Below are 25,891 nucleotides of genomic sequence, written 5' to 3'. Positions count from 1 at the left end.
GGATTAGGTGCATCTAAAAAGTATAAAGAATTGATTAAAATATAAAAATAAACACTAAAAATAAACGATAACTTATCGAAAAATAGTTTTTAAAAAATCAAATCATTTTTAAAAAATCAAATCAAACCGAGGTTCCAAATTCAAACATAAAAAAACTTTGTGTAAAAAAAGTTAAATAAATATAATAAAATACAAAAAATTAAAAATATAAAAACTGTATTTAAAAATTCAAAATAAAATAGATGACATTTTTTTTAATTTTGATTTTAAAAAAACAATATAAAAAATTATGGGAGACCTACGTATAGGTTCTAATAGGTGGATTTATTATCCAATATGTCATGTGATAATTAATGGCATTTTTCACTAAACATTATTAAAAAATATCACTAATTGTTAATTTTAAGTGCAATTTAAAAATTTTGTTACAAAAAATATCACTAATTATAAATTTTAGCGACAGTTTAAAAAATTCGTCATAAAAAAATGTCACTAATTTTTAACTTTCAGCGACAATTTAAAAAATTCGTCATAAAAAAACGTCACTAATTTTAAATTTTAACTACAATTTATAAAAATCATGTCCAGGACGGTGCCATCATTCTCCTAGCTTGGTCCTTGTCCTGAGCCTATCAACCAGCCTGGTCCAATACCCAAGTCTCAGGCCTACTTGGTAGCACGGTCCAATGCCGCGGGTTAAGCCTCTGTTTGGGAAGTGGGTTGACTTTTTGGCTTTTTAACTATTTTAGCTTGGGCTATTTTAGCCTAGTTTGGGAAGGGCTTTTTGATTTTTTTGACTTTTTTTGTGAGAGAGAATTGTAATGATTATGGGTTGAATTTGATGTTTTGTTTTTTGTGGCTAAAATAGTCTATTTTGTTTTTTGTGGCTATTTTAGCCAAAAAAAACCTGGGCTTTTTCTTGCCAAACGGAGGCTATTTGCTTGATCCATTTGTTTGGCACAAATTCTTCTCTCATAACTCATGAGCACTTAATATTTTTTCAAAGAGTAATATTATAGAAACAAAAAAAATTACAAAAAATTCATATAACATGATATAGCATTCTATGATCTTTTCATTTCTATCTAAAGTACTTATGGGTGTTTATGATTGATCAAGTTTTAGATTATTTCGAGTTGAACTGGTTCCTATGCTTTGGTTTTACAATTCTAAAAATTTTATATAATAATAAATATGAAATATATATTTTATATTAATAAACAAGAAAATAATAAGTTTGATTAAATTGATTGAAGTTTGTTAATTTCACAATCAACATTAATATTCAAATTTTATAAAAAATAAAAAATATATATCCAAGTTCAACTCAAAACCATAATAAAAATTTTGAAATTGAAAGAATTGGAAATACTTTGACTTTTTTTAGAACATGTCCGAATCAAATATTAATGATTCGAAACACTTCTTTTTACATTATTTCGGAAACCTAAGAATTCAATCGTATGAATATGTAAAATATAGTACGTAAATTAACGCCACAATGGTGAAAGAATCGTTGTATTCTCCGAGAGATAGATTATTACTAGTCATACTTGACATTCAAGGAAACTTGTCTACAATTTTTTTAAAATTTATTAAAATTTCATGCACCGATTCTTAAATTCTTTTATGTGGTATTTTTTAAAATTTTGTGAGTAAACAAAGTTTTCCGAAAAATAAGGTCCAAGAAAGTAGAGTAGAAATTAGGCCTATTTTGAAAAGTGATTTTTTTTTAACTTATTAATTTATTATTAAAAAAATATAAAAAAACATAAAAAATTAATAATAACCTAAATTAATCAATATATTATTATTATTATTATTTTTTTTCCCCAAAAGGGTCATTTAATTTTAAACAGTTGCACTATTTGCCAAACCAGCTATTTGCCTTAAATAATTTCAAGGATATATCCGAGTGTCACATTTATTACTTTGCTTTTTGAAATCCTTGTCACAACTAAGCCCTGATGTGTTGTTTGTTTGTATATCTGTCTGGGTTTTTTGAGTAATCGATGAAGCACAAAATGGAGAAGAATTCAGCTGAAAAAGAAGAAACCATTGAAATGTACGATCATGGTGATGATCAACAACAACAACAGCAAATGGGTAATTTTCTACTCTTGAACAAGAAACATAAAATGAATATGAATTTGATACAATTCAGTAGTAGTACGTCCATATCAGACTTGCCATATCAACTCCTCAACGAGATTCTTTCAAGATTACCTTCCAAGACTGTTCTTTCTTGCAAGTCTGTGTGTAAACCATGGCTTTTTTTTTTTCTCTCTAGTCCTGATTTCCTCAAAACCCATTTCGAGAAATCCTCAATTTGTGCTCTAATTCTCTCCTATGGCAATCGAGGAAGCTCAATTCCCAAAACCCTTCACTTAATCGAGGCCCAAACCGTTTCTGATATCACTGATGATGGTGAATTTATTTTCAATGGTGATGTCAAGGTCAATCTTGTTTCTAAATTCGATCACCCTATGAAGGACCCAGAGATTAAGCTCATCCCCAATTATACTCTCCCCTGTAGTTGGCTCACTGTGGTGAATTCATGCCGCGGATTGGTCTGTATGGTTACTTCTGATTGTCCTACTCTTCTTGTTGTTTGTAATCCAATTGATGGCGATTACATTACAGTTAGCACAACCCATTTGACCTATGCGTTTCTTATTGGACTTGGTTTTGGTCCCAGTACTAACCAGTACAAATTGTTGCGAATGGCCCAACGACAGGTTATCGAACCGGTCCATGAGGAGTGTTGGTTCAGTTGGGGGACTGAATTGTACACAATTGGGAGTGGAAGAACATGGAGGAGGGTCGAAAATGTGCCTGATTTGCAGGTATTCTGTCATGTTAGACCATCATTTATTACTTCTGTGAATGGGTTTCTTTTTTGGTTGTACGATGACTATGAATTCATAGATTCTTTTGATTTCGATAATGAGAAGTTCAGGCGTGTCTTGCCGCCTCATGGGTTTCATGGTGTAAGGGGCTTTGTGAGTTTGGGAGTATTAGGTGGTTCTCTATGTCTGTCTAATGCTTCTTCTTTGAAAAAATGTGAAATTTGGATTTTGAAGAATAACGGTACTATACAAGAGTGTTGGATTAGAGCATATGTTGTCAAAATATCAACTGAGGACAATGGTTGGGGTGGTTTTTATAAGCCTATAAGATACCTCAACAATGGTAAAGTATTGATGTTCTATTCCAGAAATGCCCTAGTTGTTTATGACCCGGTCAAACAAACTGCGAGATACCTAAAGATCCCAGGGGTTCAACGAAAATGCGAAGCAATTCCTCATATTCCATGTCTTGTTTCTTTGAAGGATGTCATGGGGGATAATGCAAAGTTATTGAATATCAAATCAAGGTAAGTTTCCTAGCATTTTAAATTATGATATTTATTTTAGCATAAGCACAAATATTAGTTTTAAGTTGTGCATTTCCACATGATCAGAGTTTGTGAATTTATTTGCTGTTTTATTAATCTTATTTAATGCGAAATGTTTCATTGAATTTTATATGAGTAATGGTATAAAATTTTACAATTTTTTCTTACTCGGTCACGAGAGTTGACTCTATCATATTATTCAAGTGGGTCCTATTTCAAATTTTGAAGTTTCATCCATGTATGCCGCATCTGTTAGTTAAATAAAGTTTGTAAGACTTGTATAATATTTTCCATTTTATATTACCGTAAGGTTTTAAAGTCTGTAGTGGTGATGCACCCAGCACTTAGTTACTTCACTCGATAATTTTGTTGTAGTTGGATGGTATTTTTTGACAAAATAAAATTGATGATATATTGCATGGTGGTTAGCTATAATTATTTTCAAATTACGTAAGGTCGCTCTTAGGATTAATTTGAAAATTTAATACTTTCCCTCAAGGTATTCCCCCTGTAGGGGCATGGGTGTTTGGGTGTGGTTGGAAGGGGTGGGGCTGATTTTGCCAATCCATAAAAAGAAAAAAAAGGAAAGGTATTCTTCTTCTAGTTTGGTTTTCATTTTTGGTCCATCTGTTTCAGTATTGCTTTTTCAATCACTATTCTTTTCTTTTGGTTTTCACTTGTCTTCTACTTTATTGGCTTTCCTTTTCAGTCCTTTTATTTTGGTTTTCTCTCTCTCTTTTTTTTCTTCTTCTTGTTGTTCAGTTTCGCTTTTCACTCTACTTCATCTCGTGTTTTAGTTTTCACCTGTATTTTTCTTTTTTCTTCGTCTTTGTTTTGGTTTTCACTTTTCAATCCTCTCCCTGTTTCGTTGGTTTTCACTTTTCAATCCTCTCCCTGTTTCGTTGGTTTTCACTTTTCAGTCCACCTTCTCTGTTTCCGTACTCAATTTTCTCAGCCTTTTTTTTCATTGTGATTTTATTTTTTATTTTTTTATGAACCGTGTATATTGCTGGCTTTGTCCTTTTTGGTAAAACTGTGGGAAAGTGCTTATAACTTATACCTTAACAGCTTATAGCTTATAACTATGAACATAAGCTAATTTCTGACTTATAAATTAAGCTTCTCCTGTCCCACTCAAAGAATAAGTTGATTTCTGACTTACAAAAAGCTATAAGCTGTATTATTAAGCTAAACTAAACACATCAAAATAGCTTAAATTAAGCTGAAAATTGAAATAAGCTGAAATTAAGCTGTACCAAACAGGGCCATTGTATCATGTGTGTAAGGTTAGAATTAAAATAATTTTATCCATATTTTGTTTTTTTGGCATTGAAGTAACATAATTTTGATGGCATTATCCTTGTTTTATTGTATACAGACATGCATTTCACATTGATTAATTGTATGAATGTCATTTGTTTTTGGTAATCATATGCATGTATCATTCAATTAGATGTTTAAGACATTTGATATTTAGTATTGGGTATGTAGAATATTTGCCTCTACTTTTGGAAAAGGGTAGGACAAGGAACATTAACTTGGATCGTGCTACTACTTTTGGCTACCTAACTGTCAGGAAATCGGGAGTTTTTTCAGAGAATCGGTGTCATGGTGGTGCTACGAGATGGCGATTTATTACATAGAAGAATAGATCCGTGGGCCTATTGATTGACCATAGATGCGAACTGATCGACCGCTATCTAAGAGAAGATGAGTAGTTCTTCTATCGTTCAAGGGCAAGGGGAGAACATGTAGTGGCTTGCCTAGATCTTGTATTTCCCACGTAGTCCATCAGTCAAACCAACAATTCTCTTCTCAAAGAAATAGAAAGTCTTTCCGGTATGTAGCTCTGCGGGCTAAGAGTTCATCAACTGGGCAGGGAGAAAACGAACATAGGATCATGGCCTTTCTTCTTTCGTTTGTTTGTGTCCTGTCCATTAGTGTTATGATGTTAGTGTAGCAAGACAAACAAATAAGAATGCTAAATATACTCTGTTGGTGTTTGGGAAGTTTGTTTTTTGATTTTTTTTGGTTTTTTTTCACTAAAAGACAAATTGGTTACAAAACCAAAAAAAATAAATCCAAACAAAATATCACATCAAATCTCATAATCATTTCACTTTTTCTCTCACAAACATCACATCCAACCACAAAAAAACCCGACTATCTTCCCAAACAGAAAAAAAATTTCTCCAATAATATCCTACAACTAAAAAAACTTACAAAAAATCCACTTCCCAAACACTCACTCTATATGCTTAGCTTTTGATATTAGTTGTTTCGTAGATACATATTGTGTTATGAAAGACTATCTCTAGATGCTTAACATTAGTAGTAGATAGAGGAAAATTAAAATTAGGTTTGAAAAATTGAGAGACTAGCTTTGTAAAGTCAATCTAAACTCATGTGAAGTTGAAAGACTAGCTTCTAACGATCCCAAGAGCCTCAAGCAACACAGATTGAATCGATCCCAAGAGCCTCATGCAACACAAATCTAGTCTCTGTTTAATGATTTAACTTTAGTTTATCTTGTAATGTTAATAAAATATATTTTGTTTTATTTGTATATAGAGCAAATAAAAATATATTTTATTTTTTGCATCCCCATCATGTCCTCGTTCTGATTTTTCTGAAATCACCATGCACTTTCTTTCCTGTTTGGATGACAGACTGTGGCTAGCGATTGGCAAGAGTCCAATTGTGGAGCTCTTTTTGGAGAAAGCTTTCAGCTGTTTTGCGCGGCCTGTTATCTCATGGAGATGAGGGTCAACACAAGTTGTTGTTTGGGATGACTGTGGGTGGATGTGCAACTGCAGTTTTGTTTTTGGGTGTTGGTTGGTCCTTACCCGCCTCCTGCCTCCCCTGTTTCAGTTGGTTTTAGCTTGTTGCCTTAGGGTGTGTTAGTTTTGCTTAGCCATTGTATTGTGAGTTTAATCTTTTAGGTTCAGTGTTTTGGTCTTGTGAACCCTTTGGCTTGGGTGTCGCTTTTTGAAGCTGTGTTGACCTGTGGGGTCGTGTCTTGAGCATCATTGTAAAATAACACAAAACGCACACGTTAGGGATTATATATGTATTTTATTACTATTCCAGTAATGATTTAAAGGGCTATCTAAAATTGGACCACTATAGATTTTATTCATGAACTGGTTGGCCTGGCCTAAAGGCCTACAATCATTTTGAACGGGAGGATTTCCCTGCATAGCTCATACAAACTGACCATACATGTATTTTTATCCTTCAAAGAATTGTAAATTCTCTAAATAACTACTAGTTCTTACCTGTTGAACTTGTGCTTAAAAATTTCTCCTTAACACTAGGGATATTTCATGATCTTCAATTCATGGTCATGGCACACATGTAAAGAAAACCTTGAAGAAAATTATCATTTCGTGGCAAATTATTCTTTCCTCCCAACTCTTTTTAGTTGGTTTTGCATGTGAGGGTAGGTGTTGTATAGATGCTCCACAAGCTTCATGTGGCATTCTAATTTCAAACAACAGAAACTGGCACAGTGAGAATCTATTTTGTTTGAAAACCATTCTTGTTCCTTATGCTCTGGAAAAAAGAGAAGCTTTTGTGTTCTTTGTGGGTATTTGAGAAGTTGCTATTTTAGTAGGCTATTTTAGTTTTTAGCTATTTTAATAGACTAAATTTTTTGTATTTGGGAAGATAGTAGGATTTTTTTGTAGTTGGATGTGATGTTTGTGAGAGAAAAAGTGAAATGATTATGGGTTTGATGTGACATTTTGTCTTATTGGATATTTTAGCCTATTTTGTCATTTTGTGGATTTTAGCCCAAAAAGCCAAAAATTAGGAGACAACCATATGACTAAATTTTTGATTTTTTTTTTCTTATTTTCTTTCTACAGGGCCACACAACCACAGTTGTCAGCAATCGAGAAAATGCAGCACTGAAAATCAAGAGACAAGCGGGGCTACATTTTCATTTGTGAATCTTTTTTTTAGGAGATTCTTTTAATAGACAGATAACATACATTGGAACAAATTTGATTTCCATTTCTTGTGTTTGAGTTTTTTCCTTTTTTTGGTTTTTAAAGTGAATAGGCTAGGAATGTACAAAAACTTGATCGGATCAACCCATCTTCTGAGTTGATAGACTAGGAATATATGACATTCTTTTGTGTGTTTTTTTTTCCTGTCTTCTGAATTATTATTACTATTATTATTATTATTATTATTATTCTGGAGAGGTTGGTGTGGAATGCTCATACATCAGGTATTTTCTTAGTTAATTCTTTGTATAAACATTTTGATTCATCTTCGGGTATTAAAAATTAGCATCATAGAGAAGATCTGGTAGACTGCAGCTCTGCCACGCGTTCAGTTTTGTTCTCTAACTAACTAGTTTGGAGAAATAGAATTAAAACTTCAGAGCTTTTGTTGAGAGGTATCCTAAATGAACAGGTTTTTGCTTCTTTTTATTTATTTATGTTAGTAAATTTTATTTTAGTAAACGACTTAGTTGTAAACCTAAGTAGATGTACGAATCCATGAGGGTGTCAGAGTTTGATGCACTTTCTCCCTTCAACACTTGAGCGAAATACAATAAATGAAAGGAAAATCCAAGACCAACCTCGTCATCTCTACCCTCTGAGAACTACGAGATTACCCCAAGAACACTTCTCGGATCAAGGACCAACCATGCATAGAACCGTGCTCAACGAGGGGAATACATTAGTTATTTGTTCTCAGGTTGTACAATAAGAGCCGGAGAAGGGGCAATCACTTGTTCTCAAAATGACTGTGAGGGAAAATGCGTAGGTACTCTAGTCATCTTGATTGTGCTTGCTTTTTTTCAATTTTGTTTTCTTAGCTTAATTCTGATCTCGTGAATTTCTAGTATTGTGTCTATAGAATTTATGGATTGTTTGTTACTGAAGAGTTGCTAAAATGAATTGAGTTTTAAGTTTTAACCCATGAGTGAGTACCAAGCCAGTCTAGATATCTTGGACCTTATATTATGAGCCGAGTCCAACTATTTGGAGGATTGATTAGAGTTGTTGAAACACCAAAATAGATAAAAAAAAAATATCAAAATGAGCCAGTTTAGGCCAAGTTAACTAAAATGTTAAGATCTAGGACTATTTCAATCAACATAATATACAAATGTGATAACAATTTAGAATAAAGAAAATAGTGAATACAATGGTGGTGACATAAACAGAGAAGCAAGGGTAACAGATATAGATTTCTAATTTTTATTTTTATTTATTTTTTTCCAAACACCATTCCAATCACAAAATAATGATCTAGAAGAGAGGATTATCTTTCCCAGTGGAGAGGAAGAAGAAGAAGAAGAACCATTGAGTTTAGCCATAAACAACGCCCAATTAGTACACATTAATGTGTGTGTAGCCATGCAAGAGTAAATAAAGCTTCTCTTTAAGCATGTGAAATTAACAACATACAATTTTCTCTCTTGGTGATCATTTACATTCATCTAGGTCAGAGGAAACAAGCATCCAAAACAGGAAGAAAAGACCCAAGAAAAAAAAAAAAAAACCTAGGAAAGAAGCAGAGCAAAAATCACTTGAACAATTAGACTACTAAATCATATCAATTATTATAGAATAATATTAGCTGATTCTAAGAAAATGGCATGGAAAGTTGTATCTAATTCTCCTTGACTAGAAGAAGCTACCAAGAATAGACTATAATTGGCAATTCAATCTTCACAAATCGTATCTTAAAGAATTTTTTCTACGAACAAATTAGAAATAAAAATAAGTTTTTGGGTGACAGATTTTGAGAGTGAGAAATAAGCTCTAGATAAAGGTTAATTACTTCTCCTTCATCTCATGATTCAGAGGGCTTGGCTTGGCTAGGCTAGGCTCTCACTTCTGCAACCTGATCACTTTGAATGTGAATTGCTTCTCCTTCGTTAAGTAAATCAAGGCTCTCCTTATAAATAAACATACCATGAACACGAGCAAATGGTTGGCCTTTAAGTTTCCGATGCTCATGGATTTTAAGATCATAATAAACCAAATTGCCATTGGACTTTATCAGAAGAACTGCACCATTGCTCATGAGCCCAAAAGAAAATTCAATTGTGTCTCTTAAAGTATATTGTTTAGTCCAAGAATCTACAACACCATAATCTGTCATAACCCATATGTCCGAGCACGTAAAAAAGGCAAGTGAGTCCCGGAAGGCCAAGATGGACCCTGCTCCAAAATTAATGGCAACAGGCAAACTTATTTCTTGAAATATCTCGTCCATCATATGGAATGACATGATGAACCATTGTTGTCTATCACTACTTTCACTACCCCTGCCCCAGTTGTATGCTTTCCAATGGACAGCCCCATTAACTAAGGGACTGGAGGAGGGATGGACTACCCTACAGTCCTTGAAATTGGTAGTCATCTTCCTCCAAGAATCTGTACTCAAACTGTAAACCTCAACCTCAGGTTGAATAGATTCTAATCTGTATACAAGTCACACCACCTTGTAATCATTAATGTGAGGAACAAAGCCAAATCCGAGAGCCTTATCAATAGGACAACTTTCGATCTGGGATGTTGGGAGCATCTTGAATTTACCAATTGAAGGGTTCCATAGAACTACATCACAGAATTTATCTGGAAGGACTATGTTCAAATCCAATAGGCACAATAACCCATTAGAAGAACCCACAAGCCTGAAACGACTGAAATACTTCCCGTATTTGGTCAAGTCTGGAAATTGATATCTCTTGGTCTCGGCCAATGTTTCCAAGCAGCATAGGCTATAGTAGAAAAAACTCCTAGACTTTCGATGTCCACATTGGAGGATTACATGGCTGCTGCTGCTATTATCTCTGTCACTGATTGAACGATGAAGAAGATGCTTGTTGATGAAGAAAGGTTCGGCAACTAAAGAGTGCCATGACTTGCAAACACACCTGCAACACCCGAGTGTTTGGACAGGTAGTCTTGCAAAGATCTCCATCATGATTTCCATGGGCAAACTCATAGAGGCTGACATCAATCCCAGCTTGAAATATTTCTGCATGCCTTACAAGAAGAGAGAAAACATAGCATGATAAGATTCTACTTTTTCCGTGTGATACATGACATTATAGTACTATATTTTTCTTATATAAATCTATTATCTATCTATCTATTTATATTTATATCCATACCTTAAAACTGAATTACTTGAATTTCTAATTTCTAACAATAAATAAATACAACACAATTTATATATATATATATATATCACAAAGCATACATTCGTTATCTCGAACTTTATGTACTAAGCATACATTATCTCTAAAGTTCCACAAATGGTATTGAGAAGTCTACAAAATTTGCACATAAATTGAATACTTTGAGTCAATATTACTGAGGCAAAGGATTAGGTTTTCCAGTTTAACCTGATTGCTCTGGCCAATTATATTCTTTTAGTAGCAAAATTATTCTATCGTAATCAAAGTTTTTATTTACTTTTTATAGGCATAAAAGTATTTTTTGTAGTGAAATACTAAATATAAGAATGAAGCAGAAATAAAAATAATGTACCTTCCACTTAATTTAAATTTAAATAATGTACAAGAAATATTAGAGCATCTCCATCAAATTAGCTATTTTTATTTTTTAGCTAAAATAGTGAATAAATTACCAACTTTTAACTCCATCAAACTAATTACCTAATTAGCTATTTTAGTTTTTGTGATTTTGACTCAACAAATGTAGCTAGTAATTTTGACTAGTCAAACATTAAAAGATTAATATTTTTTATTATTTTAGAGTTACTTGTGTTGAGTTTATAAAAGATAATTTAAAATAAAAACAATATTTGAATAGCATAGGCAAAGAATAGAGAGTTTGTTGGAAAGTGTATTGAAAAAATGCACAGCCAAAATAAAAAAAATTAACTTTTGAGTTAAAATATAACAAAATTTTATATAGTTTGATGGGGATGCTCTTATAAGTAGAAAATACAATTAATAAATGTCTTCCGGAACATAAATAATGTAGAAATATTATTTCTTCCTTTTACAAATATGTTCATGACAAAAACTACATAATCAAAAGCTCTCACAAACAACTATAACATATAGCTTAGTGTTTATAATATCTAGAACCAAAAATGCCATGATAGCATCTGCAACGATGCTCCCAATTTCTTCCCTAAATTTCAACTAAAACGTGGATTCTTTTTGTTTTAGGGAGTCACTTTTTCCCTAAATTTCACTTTTTCAACCACATTGTCCAACAATACTCCCTATTCTTTCTCTATTCTATTTAAATAATCTTTTTTTTTTGTTGTTGTTATTTAACCCAAATTGTGAAATCTTTTATTGTTTTTCGCGCAAAAAAGCGCAGTTGACACCACCAAAAAAAAAAAAAAAAGTCCTCTGCCATCCCCACACCTTTACTATTACCAAACCTCCACACCAATCTATTCTCCATTTCAGATACCAATCAGTAAATTCATCAATATGTCAATAAAAATAGTTAATATAATAGTAGACCAACAGTCAGAAACAAAGATTTGAGAGATTTGGGAAAAGATTTGAAAAGAGAAATGAAAAAAGAAGGTGAAAAACATTTCACCTACTTTCACACCATTTTTTTTTTCTTTTCTTTTTCCAGATCCTTTTCTAAATCCCTCAACCAAACACACCAAACACACCAAACACAGTATAATAGAGGAAAAAAAGATATACAGGGTTCGTTTGGTTTGTATTTCTTCTACAAATAAGTTTTTAAAAGTAATCAAACCAAATAAATTTTCCCAAAAAAATTTCTCAAAACTTGTAAACCAAACAAGTTTTCCAAACAAATCTCTCTCTCACACACATCAAATCAATCACTTTTTCCAAAACTCTCTCTCAAAATAATTTTTCAAAATATCTTTTGAAAAAAATCAAACCAAACAACTTTTCGTACTTTTTATCTCTAAAACACATCTCTCAAACACAAACCAAACATACCCACAATCTTTTGAACTCCACAAACAATGTTCATAACCATTCTCAATCTCCATAACCAAACTCTTTCCTTTTTTTCTTTTTTTATAAAAAAAATAAACTTAAGTATTCAATTCAAAACCAGTAATTGAGTAAAATTTTACAACACTAAAAGCATACATATATACCAGACATTGCTGTTGGTGATGACAATGGTGACGAAGAACGAGTCTCCTCCGATTCCAGAGAGAGTCTGCTACGATTTTAAAACCCTAGTTTCTGCTGAAAGAGGCTTCATCTCAACAAGTAAGAGGAATATGACTTTAAAATTACGTACTTTTTTATGTTGTGATAATGACTAAGGGTAGTTTGGTAATGGACTAATTTAGGTAGTGTTTAGAATTAAATAATTAAATATTTTAGTTAAAAAAATCACTATAAATTATCATATTATTATTTATATTTTTTTACATATTTTTTTTATAAAAAATCAAAAAATTATTAAAATAGTTGGTTCCTAAACAAAAAAAACAAAAAAAATTATTCAAAAAATTAAGGCTCCATTTGGTAAGCCTCTCAAATTATAGTTTCACCCATTGATTTGAGTTTCAAATCATAATTCTACACTCATTTCTCAAAACTCAATTCAAAACATAATCATTACTTTTCAAAATCCATAACCAAACACATAATTCAAAACTTTTTTCAAAACCCAATTCAAATCAATATTTTAATTTTTTAAATATTTTAAATATTTTAAAAATAATTTAATTTTGTTAAGATTTTAAATATTTTAATATTTAAATATGTTACAATTTTTTAAATTTTTTAATTTTTTGAATATTTTTAAATATTATGATCCTAATTTTTAAAATTTTAAAATATTTTATAAAAATAAAATAGTGTGAAAGTAGTGTGTTTTGTTATGAGTTATAATAATTTGAATTAAGTTTTGAAAACTCTTGCCAAAACTCATTACCAAACAAATTTTATTACTTCACATGTCAAATCAAACTTTCAAAACTCAATTCCAAACTCAATTCCACACTCAATTCAAAACTCAATTCAACACTCTATTCAAAAATCATAACCAAACAAATTTTCTATACTCAAATCATAATTTCAAAACACACAAACTCAAAATATAACTCATATTCTCAAATCATAGTTAGAAAGTCTTACCAAATGGAGCCTTAAAGATTCCCTCTCATTCTTTTTTATTTTTTGCATTTTTTTTAAAAGTTAAAAAAAATCATTCTCAAATATTTTAATATTTTTATCTCATATTTTAGGTTGTGTTTGAAAAAAAATCATGGATCATAGATTTACATAAGAATTAGTACGAGTTTTTTAAGATGCAGCAATGTTTGGTGGCCCGAAAATATGTGGCTCGAATGGCTCGAAACACCCAAAACGTTTTGGGTGTTTCGAGCCATTCGAGCCACATATTTTCGGGCCACCAAACATTTTTCTTTAAGATGGTAGCGAGAGTTAAGAATAGGTCTATTTTGGTAATCGAGCCATTCGAGCCACATATTTTCGGGCCACCAAACATTTTTCTTTAAGATGGTAGCGAGAGTTAAGAATAGGTCTATTTTGGTAATTAAAAAAAATATAATTTATTAACTTATTTAGGTCACATTATTTCTTTATTTTTTTCGTGTCTTCTTTTAAAAAAAAAGATTAAAAAAAGCTAAAAAGTTTTTTTTTTTTTTTTCTTTTAACGTCCCAAAATATTATAATTTGTATGTTAAAATTAAGAAAAAATTATGAGAAAGTCTTTGGGACATTATAATTTGTATGTTAAAATTAAGAAAAAATTATGAGAAAGTCCTATACAGGAATCAGTTACTCCAATTAGTCTTATTGATTTTCTAATACATTAATAGGTCTTATTTGTTTTGACAAGCTTACCATGAGATTTTATTTTGAATTTTGGTATGATTTGGTTGACATTTTTACCCTTTTTAGAAAAGTTGGATTCAATTTTTAGATGATGTTTCTGTCATTCCAATGTAACATTCAAACGTAATACTTCAATGGAATATTTTAATGGGGTAAATTACAAAGGGAAATTTGACTATAAACCCCTTTTACCTTCCTTTTATTATTAAAAGGACTAAGAAAAAAATTATACTTTCTAAACCCCCTCATAATTATAAAATCTTGCATAAAGGACAAAATTTATTATTTAAATATTTTATCAGACTATTATACCCTTTGCTACACTTCTCAGATCTACACCATTTTGATGGGAAGAAGTTCAAATCTGCAGATTCGGCGGCGCGAGAGAGAGAGAGACGTACGGAGAACATGGAAGGAGAAGCGCGGCCCAAGGGATCGAAGAGATTGCGGGAAAAGATTGGGAGGAGGAGCACCAAGAGGCCGGCGAATGCAACTCTCTGAGTTTGGTTGCTATGGCTGTCTACCTTCATATCTTACCCTAGATATGTGTATATGTATATATATATATATATATATGCAGATATCAGAAGAAGAATTGGAGCATCACTAAAAGTTGAGGAATTTTTTGCGCTGTGGAGTGTCTGCCTTCACGTGTTCACAGAAGAAGAACAATTGGCTGTCTGAACATGTGTTACTGTGGAGTGTTTTGCTTTGTTCGTGAGAGGTTTGGAGGTTGTTGAACACGTGTTCAATTCTAGGAATTTTTTATTTGTAAGCTCTAAAAGTTGAGCATCACTAATCCAGAATATTGAATTTTAATTCTATTAAATATTGTCTAGGTTTTATCACCATCATGGTTACATTCCTCATTCAAGATTTTGAGAATATATATATATATATATATATATATATTTGTGTGTATGAGTGTTGTTGAACATGTATATTCTTTTCATTGAGATTTGTGATTGTTGATCGAGTTTTAAAAGTTTTTCTTCTTAATTAGATATGTTGATTTGTTGATTAATTTGTTTTGTTTTTGATTTGTTTTTGCTGTTTTTTATCAAATTTCATTTGATAGAACCAGAGTAAAATTTTACTCTGATTCTATTGTTCTGTTTTTTCATTTGACAGAACCAGAGTAAAATTTTACTTTTATACAGAGTAAAATTTTACTTTTGTGTAGAGTCTAACATTTTACTAGTTTTTCATAATAAAATTTTACTTTTATACAGAGTAAAATTTTACTTTTAGCTTTAAAGTCTCACAGTTTACTCGTTTTTCAGAGTAAAGTAAAATTTTACTTTTAGTTTCAGAGTGTAAAATTTTACTTTCATACAGAGTAAAATTTTACTTTCATACAAAGTAAAATTTTATGAGGATAATATGGTAAAAGAAACAAGTTTTAAAATATTAGGGGGTTTTGAAAGTACTTATATAATTCTTGTCCTTTTGAAAGACAAATTAAATAGTGAGGGGGCTATCACCAAATCCCCTAATTACAAATACACCATCTGAGATTTGCTTAAAGTACAAATTGCTCTCTGTAGTTTGAAAAATTAGAAATACTTCCTTGTTAAAATTTTTATTTAACAAAATTAACTAAAAAAAAGAAATTCATAATTGTTCTCCTATACAATAATAAAATTACCTAAATTACTAATTGAAACATACTTATAATATTATTAAAAACTGTTAGTTGATTTGATGATTTATTAATAAAAGGAGCGATTTGTTATAAAATTAGAAATCTCAGGAAGTGTAATGTAATTTCTAAAATCACAGGTGGCAATTTGTATTTTAATCAAACCTCAGAAGATGTATTTGTAATTTACCATACTTTAATGTAATACACAAAAAACCTCTTTAGTATAATTTTTTTAAATGTAACACTCAAAGAACGTAATATTCCAATATAACATATTAAAAAACCCCACTTTTTCCAAACGTAATAACATAATATTCACAATGTACATTTTACAAACATAACCAGGCCTGGCCTAGAGATTTCCAGGGCCCAAAGCCGATAATCAACTAATAAATTTCTGGGGCCCTTCACATTTTTTTTTCATTGAATGAAAAAAAAATTGAAAGTAAAGGACAAAAGATTTGTGTCAAAATCACAAAAAATACTTAGCATTACATTACAATAACTAATAAATATCGCTTAATCCTCACTTTTCTTGTATTTTTAGAAGCAAATAAATCAATCATATTTGCATAATCTAATTTTTTTGCAAAATCATTTTCAATGAATAACAATATGCTAATTATTTTAAATGGGCCTTTCAAATTTTTAATAGATTAATTTATTTTAAGTTAATTTGGGCATTCCTTAATTTTTTTTTGGACTTAAAATATACTTAATATATTAGACTAAACTATAATAAGAGAGACCCTTTTTTGAATCTATTTTCAATGGATAATAATGCTAATTTTTTTGAATGGCCTTTCAATTTTTTAATGGGTCAATTTATTTTAATTTAGTTTGGACATTTTTTAATTTTTTTAGACTTGAAACATACCTAATATATTAGACTAAATTATAATAAGAGGGGCCTATTTTTTAAGTCTATTTTGAGGGGCCTTAGACCATGGCCTTGTGGCCTATGCTCCAGGGCCGGCCCTGAACATAACACAACACTTTGTAATGGGATGTTATATAACACTACTTTGTAGGTTCTATAACACTTTATCTCTCTATTTTTTTCATGTCTTTTTTAAAAAAAAATTAAAAAAAGTTAAAAAGTTATCTTTTTTTCCCTACGTCCCAAAATATTATAATTTGTATGTTAAAATTAAGAAAAAATTATGAGAAAATCTTATATAGGAATCAATTACTCCAATTAGTCCCATCAATTTTCTAATACACTGATAGGTCTTGTTTGTTTTGACAAGCTTACCATGAGATCCTATTTTGAATTTTGGTATGATTTGGTAGACGTTTCTACCCTTCTTAGAAAAGTTAGATCCAATTTTTAGATCATGTTTCTGTCACTCCAATGTAGCATTCAAACGTAACATTTCAATGTAATACTTAATGTAAAACGCAAAAAACTCCTTAGTATAATGTTTTCAAACGTAACACTCAAAGAACATAATATTCTAATTTAACATACTAAAAAACTCTATTTTTTCCAAACGTAATATTTAAAAAAAAAATTCTTAATGTACCTTTTACAAACATAACATTTTGTAATGGGATAAGCTCCCCTTCATACTTGTATCTTTCCATACTCATCCATACTCTTGTGGGCCCAAATTTGGACTCACATGGATGATCCAAACCATCTACTTTGTAGGTTTTATAATAAAAATCATCCATACAAAAAATTAATTTCATCGAACATCTATAAATGTAAGAATAAATCACTTTTTATTTTACAAAATGAATAGCAAATAAGATTGTAAACTTATATTTATTTTATAAAATAAAATGTGATATGTTTCTATATTTACAGTTATTTGATAAATCTAATATTTTGTATGAATAATTTTTATTGTAAACCTTATGAAATAGACGGTTTGAATTATCATAATGAGTCTAAATTAAAATTCACAAGAAGAATATAAATAAATATAAAGAGATGAAATGTAAAGCAAAATTTATACTCTTTGTAACACACTATGGTGTATTTTTTCAAAGCAATAAAGCCTATGATGTGTGTTTTCAAAACATAACGGATCGGATCCGAACGTGGTTGCCCAATGGTGTATTAAACCATAAAAGCCTATGGTACAGTTTTTATCATAGACGGTCAACACGGAGAAATTGACTAACATATAACAATAGCATCCACAACGGGTATAACCGTGAATAGTTACAAAATAGGACTTACCTGAGTATTAAAAATAAAACGACAATGCTACGTAACTCAAATTTTGTGGTTTAAAAGTGGCTTAAATGGCCAAAACGACGTCGTTTTGAGTACAGAACAACATAAAAATGGTCAAAACGACATCGTTTTGGCCATTTGAGCCACTTTTGAACCACAAAATTTGAGTTACGAGACATTTTCCAAAATAAAATGGGACTAACACCATATGATTTTGTTTATTACAATTTATAATAAAAATGACACTTTGTGATAAGAAATATTATAGGTTTTATTTGTTTTGATTTTTAAAATCTGTTTTTTACAAAAATTAAAAATTAATTTAGTGAAAGAAATAGTTTTATCTTTTGGAAGAGCATAAATAGTTTTATCTTTTGAGAGAACATAAATAATTATTAAAAATTAAAAAAAATATTTTTGATATTTATTTTTGTCAAACTAATTTTATTTTTTCAAAAAAAAATTCTGAAAATTATTTCAAAAAAACAAACCAAATATGCCCATAATATTTTATAATTTATGTTACGAAATTTTGTATTAAAAAAAGTTATGAAAGCATATCATAAAATGTTCCGACATATACCCAAAAATAGAAAAGAAAAGAAGAAGCTCCCCTAATTCATCCTCAAGATTGTACTTAAACCACTTGTTAACTATGGAGTAATCTGTATTCTTCTACAGGGAGAGAACTTAATCACAAACCAATATGTATTAATAGTGTTTAAAGTAAAGCTAATCTTAAACAAAGCAAAGAAACAAGCAAAACAATCTCATTACCAGTTCTACCTGTTTCATTGTGTTTTCATTTTCTGTTTTTGTGTTTTCAGATTCAAAACTGTTAATATAATATTGTTAATTGTATAGCTTTCTTGCTAATTGTATAGCTGTCTCTTTTCCTTTCTGCTTTCGGTGGTAATGGCTCATCATTTGGTATCCAATGTACATTTCTTCTCTCTATAAAGAGAGAGTTCATTTCTCTTGTAATAATATAACACACAATACAGAAACACTCTTTGCTCTCTAGCTTTTCTCTCAAACTAATCTTTCATGGTATCAGAGCGCATCAACCTGTTCGAAATTTTCTCCTGAGTCCAACGGCACCAAGCCCGTTCTCAGAAAAGCCAACACGCGCCCACACGCGCCGCCCTTAGCCTTTGCGCGTCAACACGACCGCCACCACTCTCACACGCGCCCACACGCGCCAACTCCTGTCGCTCACTTCCGCCACGCGCCCACACGTCCGCGGCTCCCATACGCCGCGCCTGCTACCGTACGCGTACCGTGCGCCGCTTTGCTAGTGTGCACCCGCGTGCGCCAAACTAGCTACCGTGCGCCGCGCCTGCGCCTGTCTGCTAACGTGCGCCGTTGCCTTCCTGCTAACGTGCTCCTCCCTGCACTCTGCTAACGTGCGCCGCTGACATCATTGCTGACATCATCTCTGTCCAGCATACCTTTCCTTGCTATTTTCGACCTTCCGGACTCACTGGTACACTCTGTTTTACCTAATTTTGCTCCTACGGATCTATTTCTATTACTTTAACCCTACTTAACTAGTATTATGGATCGTCATGATGCCTCCCATCCCATTTCCGTCATTTTAAATGGTTCAAACTATGTTCTGTGGGCCCAAGCTATGTCCTCTTTCCTCAAAGGCAAGAAGCTCTGGCGAATTGTCACCGGGGATGTGGCTAAACCAGTAAAAGACAGTGCCACTACTGAAACTCCTGTTCATACTGCTACATATGAAGACCGACTTGAGGAATGAGACAGTAAGAATTACCAAATCATTACCTGGTTTCGTAATACCTCTATTACCTCTATCAGTCTTCAATTTGGCCGCTTTCAGCTTGACTCTGTAACTACTCCTGCGAAAGACATCTGGGATTTTTGAAAGAACGATACCAGACTACTGGTCTTGCCCATCAATATCAACTTCAGAACCAACTTCACCGCATGCGCCAAGAATCCACTCAGTCCATTAATGACTTCCTTTCTCAAATGTACTCTGTTTGGGATCAGCTTGCTCTTTCCGAACCAGCATGGCATGACCCCGAAGATGCCGTTTTATTTACTATCCATCGCAACCAGCAAAGGTTGGTGCAATTTCTCATGGCTCTTACCTCATCTTTTGAGCCCGTACGTGCCTCTCTACTTCATCGCCATCCATTGCCCACTCTTGAACAAGCAATTTCTGAGTTGCTCTCCGAGGAGACTCGTCTCGGTACGCTTCAAACTCATCATGTGGACTCTGTTCTTGCCACTCCTCCGTCCCGGCCATCATTTCCCCAGCGGACTACTGCTTGCCTCTACTGTCAGAATCGGGGCCTTCCTTCAACCCATCTCCTGGTCCATTGCCCCGTCAGATCCTGTCGCTACTGCAACAAACTTGGTCCTGGCCATCTACAACAGGATTTTTTTCGCAATCCCTCTCGCTCATCCTCCAATAGCCACTCCTCTCGCGGTGGCTCTTCCCGGGGAAACTTTCACCGTTCCGGCAATCAGTCTCATCACACTGCTGCTGTTGCTTCCGGGAATCAGTCTCATCACACTGACACTGCCACCTCTGCCGGGTTCTCTGAGTCACCCACTCCATCTACCCCTCGCTTTTCTCCAACAGATGTAGAGGCCATGCTCAAACAGCTTCTCTCCCCATCTGGTACACCTCCTCCTACTGCTTTGTCTGTCATTCCAGGTAACTCTTCTTGGTATTTTGACTCTGTCTGTTGTAATCATATGACCTCCAGTTCTACTATTTTTTCTTCCTTATCTTCCTCTCCTCATATTCCCTCAATACATACTGCTGATGGTTCTCTCATGTCTGTTCGTCATGTTGGTACTGTTTCCACCTCTTCTTTATCCATACCTCACGTTTATCATATCCCTGCTCTTACCTTAAACCTTATTTCCATTGGTCAATTATGTGAACTTGGTCTAACTGTCACATTTTCTGCTACTGATTGTTTGGTACAGGACCCTCAGACAGGGCAGACTATTGGGATCGGCCGTAAGCATGGACGTCTCTATGAACTCATTCACCTTCATGTTCCTACCTCTCCTCAAATTGCTGCTCCTACATCTACTTCCTCATTATCTCCCTTTCATCTTTGGCATTGTCGCTTAGGGCATATTTCTGTTAATCTCTTAAGGTCTTTGGTTTCTAGTGGACAGTTGGGTCATGTAATTCCCGATAATTTCGATTGTATACCCTGTCAACTTGCCAAACAACCTGCTTTATCATTTAATAAAAGTACTTCTGTTTCTCTTGCACCTTTTGATCTTATACATTCGGACATTTGGGGACCCTCACCTACTACTACTATGGGGGGATCTCGCTATTTTGTTGTTTTTATTGATGATTTTTCCCGGTTTACTTGGCTTTTTCTCATGAAACATAGGTCTGAATTGAAACACATTTATTATCGTTTTGCACAAATGGTCCACACCCAATTCTCCAAAACCATCAAAATTTTTCGCTCTGACAATGCTATGGAATATCGGGATTCAGATTTCCTTTCCTTTCTTCAGCATCATGGTACATTGCCTCATCGTTCCTGTGCTGGCACATCCCAGCAAAATGGCCGCGCTGAACGGAAACATAGGCATATTCTTGACACTACTCGCGCTCTCCTTCTCTCTTCTTCCTGCCCTGAAAACTTTTGGGGCGAAGCTGCCCTCACTGCTGTTTACACTATCAACTGTGCTCCTACACCTGTCATCCATAATCAAACTCCCTTTGAACGTCTGCATGGCACTCCCCCTCCATACGCCAATCTCCGGGTTTTTGGCTCTGCCTGCTTTGTTCTACTTCAATCCCATGAACACACCAAGCTTGAACCTCGCTCTCGTCTTTGTTGCTTTCTTGGGTATGGCATTGAACATAAAGGCTTCCGCTGTTGGGATCCTCTCTCCAAACGTCTTCGTATCTCTCGCCATGTCGTTTTCTGGGAACACCAAATGTTTTCCTCGCTATCTTCTTTTCACTTACCCGGACTTTCCACTACTGCACTATTTACTAATCCTTCCATCGATCTTTTCTCTGCTGATTTTGATACAGGTTCCTCCTCCATCGAGACGCCCTTGCTCACCCCTGATCCTGTCCAGTCTGCTCTACCTGAAGGTCTACCTCTTGCTACCACACCTCCTTCTCCACCGGCTCTTCCTCTCACCGATCCTCCTCTGGGTCGACCACGCCGGGTAACTCAACCTCCTATCCATCTTTGTGATTATATTGTTGGATCTGCTGCCTTCTCTACTTATGAACCTACCTCCTATCGTGAGGCTTGTACTAATCCTCTTTGGCAGCAAGCTATGACTGATGAACTCCATGCCTTGGATAAAGCTCATACTTGGGATCTTGTTGATCTTCCTCCTGGCAAGACTGCAATTGGCTGCAAATGGGTTTACAAAATCAAAACACATTCTGATGGCTCTATTGAACGCTACAAAGCTCGTCTTGTTGCCAAGGGCTTCAACCAAGAATATGGCATTGATTATGAGGAGACATTCTCTCCTGTTGCTCGGCTTACATCTGTTCGCAGTTTACTTGCTGTTGCTACTGCTCGCCACTGGGGGCTCTTTCAGATGGATGTCAAAAATGCTTTCCTCAATGGTCATCTCCTTGAGGAGGTCTACATGCAACCTCCACCTGGGTCCACTTTTCAACCTCATCAGGTTTGCAAACTACAGCGTGCTCTCTATGGTCTCAAGCAAGCACCTCGTGCTTGGTTTGCTACGTTCAGTTCTACCATTCTTGACTTCGGATTCACCTCTAGTTCCTATGACTCTGCTCTCTTTATCCGGACTACTTCTCATGGTACTACTCTTCTTCTTCTGTATGTGGATGATATGATTATCACTGGTAATGATATAGCTGGTATTCTCCAACTCAAACAATTTCTCCACCAACAATTTGAGATGAAGGACCTTGGTACTCTTAACTACTTCTTAGGCCTTGAAGTCTCTCATGATTCTACTGGTTCCTATTTGTCCCAGGCCAAATATGCATCCGATCTTCTGGCTCGTGCTGGTCTTACTGATTGCAAAACTGCCTCTACTCCGATTGATCCTCAGATTCGTCTCACTCCTCTCGATGGCACTCTTCTCTCTGATGCTACTCTTTATCGCCAGCTCGTCGGCAGTCTTGTCTATCTCACAGTCACTCGTCCTGACATTGCCTATGCTGTTCACATTGTCAGTCAGTACATGTCGGCTCCTCGCACTCCCCACTATACTGCTCTACTCCGCATCCTTCGCTACCTCAAAGGCACTCTGTTCCATGGTCTTCACTTCTCGGCTTCTTCCTCTCTTGACCTACGTGCCTTTTCCGATGCTGATTGGGCTGGGGATCCTACGGATCGACGCTCCACCATGGGATTCTGCTTCTTCTTAGGGGATTCTCTTCTTGCTTGGCGTAGCAAAAAACAATCTCTCACTGCCCGCTCTAGCACCGAAGCTGAATACCGAGCTCTTGCTGATACTACTCAGGAACTTCTCTGGCTTCGCTGGCTCCTTGCTGATATGGGAGTTTCTTCATCTACTCCTACCCCTCTCTACTGTGACAATCGGAGTGCTATTCAGATTGCTCACAATGATGTTTTTCATGATCGCACCAAACATATTGAGATTGATTGTCATTTCATTCGCCAGCATGTTACTTGTGGAACTGTTCATCTTCTTCCTATTGCTTCAGTTGATCAACCCGCTGATATCTTCACTAAGGCTCATCCTCCTGGCCGCTTTAATGATCTTGTTTCCAAACTCAACTTGGTAGATGCTTTCCCTCCTTGAGTTTGCGGGGGGCTGTTAATATAATATTGTTAATTGTATAGCTTTCTTGCTAATTGTATAGCTGTCTCTTTTCCTTTCTGCTTTCGGTGGTAATGACTCATCATTTGGTATCCAATGTACATTTCTTCTCTCTATAAAGAGAGAGTTCATTTCTCTTGTAATAATATAACACACAATACAGAAACACTCTTTGCTCTCTAGCTTTTCTCTCAAACTAATCTTTCAAAAACAACGAAAATTTTGAAAACAATCATCCTTTTATTATCATTTTCATTTTTGTGCTAAAACAGTTTCAAAAATTTGACAATAACTTTTTACTATTCTCAAAAAATAATCAGAAAACAAAAACTACACATTTAAGCTTATAATCTCCAGATGGCCGACAATGTCGATGATATTACCCTTTTTTTTTTGGATCGAGATGATATTACCTCATCACTTACATTAACCAAAGAAATTCAGAGATCAACCACTTATTGGAAAACACAACACCCATACTATTGAATACCCAATAGTAACATAAATCGAAGACCATGTTGAACAGACTCAACCAAATAAAAAAATTCTAAGATCAATACAATCCCCACAAAATTAGCATAATGATAGATTTACGAGGATACTTTTCACTCATTTAAAAATTGCTCAGTACCATTGAATAAACAATCTCAGATAAGAACTAAACAACCTTCAACAATTAAAGAAACATAATGGTGACAAGTAAATGGTGTGATTTGCACAATGACAAGTCACCACAAAGTAAATTCATTCACAACAGTATGAGAAAGCAATTAGAGATTTTTTTTGGGTGAATGAAAGTTATTAGAGATAAACAATTCAAGGAAAGCTATTTCACAGGCTGACTTGCTTCAAATACATAAATAAATTATGGGCAAGTATATAATACCACATATGGAGTGCCAAGAATACAGTATTGAAGGCAAGCTAATGAGTAATGAATGGCACTTGTATTCCAAAATATTAGATTATGATTTAGAAAGCAAAATAAAAAGAAGAGAAAAAATCATGATAATAATATCACTTGTTGTCATTCCACTTATACTTTCTAGCTGATTGTTGACCCCTCGTTTTAATCATCACCCTGACACACAACATTTTTCTTACATGAAATAGTGGACAATCTCATAATTAACACCACGACTATCATGTAGCTTACAAGGACATATATTGGCAACTAAAAAAGTAAAACAATGGCAATACAAGTTTTCAATCCTCAACCCCATCGCCATTTATGTGTTGATACAGCAGTGCATCTATATAACCACTTTCTTTTTTTTTAATTGGCAAAGAAAACTTTATTGATAAAAAACAACCGATTTACATTAACAAAGAGGAGTTTGGAGCTAAAATAAGCTCCAACCTCCTAGTTGGTGAGAAACCAACAAACAAGGCAAAACAAAGACAAGAAACGAAGGAAAAAACAAAAGAACAACTGAGCAAATGAGGACCAAAATCTGAGCATCAAAACAGCAACAAAATCTGAGCAAGCTCACTCCTAAATCTGAGCAGAACAGCAGAACAGCATAACAGCTGAGTGGCAAAATCTTACAGCAACAGGCCAGTAGCAGACTTGCATACTGGAGCCTTGTATGAGCAACATACCACCAGAAGCAGACTTGCTTCCTACAGCAGCATTAGAGCATTATCATTGCAGCAGCATTACAGAATCCAGCTGCACAGAGCAGGCCATCTTCCAGCAGCATTAGCATTACCACTCCCCTCCTAAAATCAACAGACTAGCATTATCAGGCCAAACCACCAGCCTCATACAGCAAAACAGAGCACCAGACTAGCAGCATCAGCCCAAACCAGCATACAGCAAACCAGAAGCATACATAACCAGACCACCCTCAAACAGACACACAGAAGGCCAAACAGCAGCATACTTCAGCAGCATACAACAAAATACAGAAGGCCAAAACCAGACCAACTTAGCTCTGCACACTCCAGATATAAACCAGAATCACACAACTCTCAATTAGGAGACAGCAAAAAAACTGAGCATAGCAAGCTCAGAACCACACTGAAGCA

General features: G+C 34.1%; 1 protein-coding gene and 1 pseudogene across 5 annotated transcripts in view; one reads left to right on the top strand and one right to left on the bottom strand.

Moving 5' to 3' along the window:
- Window positions 1–1,907: 1,907 nt before the first annotated feature.
- LOC114268711 (F-box protein CPR1) lies at window positions 1,908–7,589 on the top strand. Of its 4 annotated transcripts, none has more exons than XR_014338313.1 (3): window positions 1,908–3,376; window positions 6,067–6,231; window positions 7,267–7,589. XR_014338313.1 is itself a non-coding variant. In XM_082883574.1 (3 exons), exons 1-3 carry the CDS (start codon window positions 2,074–2,076, stop codon window positions 7,310–7,312), a joined length of 717 nt encoding a protein of 238 aa, XP_082739700.1. In that variant the 5' UTR covers window positions 1,924–2,073; the 3' UTR covers window positions 7,313–7,589. The 4 variants fall into 4 exon arrangements, 3 of the variants coding, with proteins under 3 accessions (XP_082739699.1, XP_028065726.2, XP_082739700.1); XM_082883574.1 differs by lacking the exon at window positions 6,067–6,231 and having other exon boundaries at window positions 1,924–2,106; window positions 2,739–3,376; XM_082883573.1 differs by lacking the exons at window positions 6,067–6,231; window positions 7,267–7,589 and adding an exon at window positions 4,974–5,402.
- A 1,367-nt stretch (window positions 7,590–8,956) lies between these two features.
- Window positions 8,957–25,891, bottom strand: part of LOC114268714 (F-box/kelch-repeat protein At3g23880-like) — a 44,844-nt pseudogene continuing 27,909 nt past the window's right edge. Inside the window, exon 2 of the transcript XR_014338315.1 lies at window positions 8,957–10,416. The product of XR_014338315.1 is annotated as an F-box/kelch-repeat protein At3g23880-like (transcript). The remainder of the gene's footprint in view (window positions 10,417–25,891) is intronic.

The sequence above is a fragment of the Camellia sinensis genome, chromosome 8, assembly GCF_055761805.1.
Source record: "Camellia sinensis isolate YWXY chromosome 8, ASM5576180v1, whole genome shotgun sequence".
NCBI lineage: Eukaryota > Viridiplantae > Streptophyta > Magnoliopsida > Ericales > Theaceae > Camellia > Camellia sinensis.
The sequence above is the reverse complement of the archived record's forward strand: the minus strand, read 5'-3'. Positions and strand labels throughout refer to the sequence as shown.

Coding starts and splice junctions, on each gene's coding strand:
- LOC114268711 (XM_082883573.1), top strand. CDS start 2,013: ATGAAGCACAAAATGGAGAAGAATTCAGCTGAAAAAGAAGAAACCATT. Junction 3,377..4,973: donor TTATTGAATATCAAATCAAG/GTAAGTTTCCTA, acceptor CCTAACTGTCAG/GAAATCGGGAGTTTTTTCAG.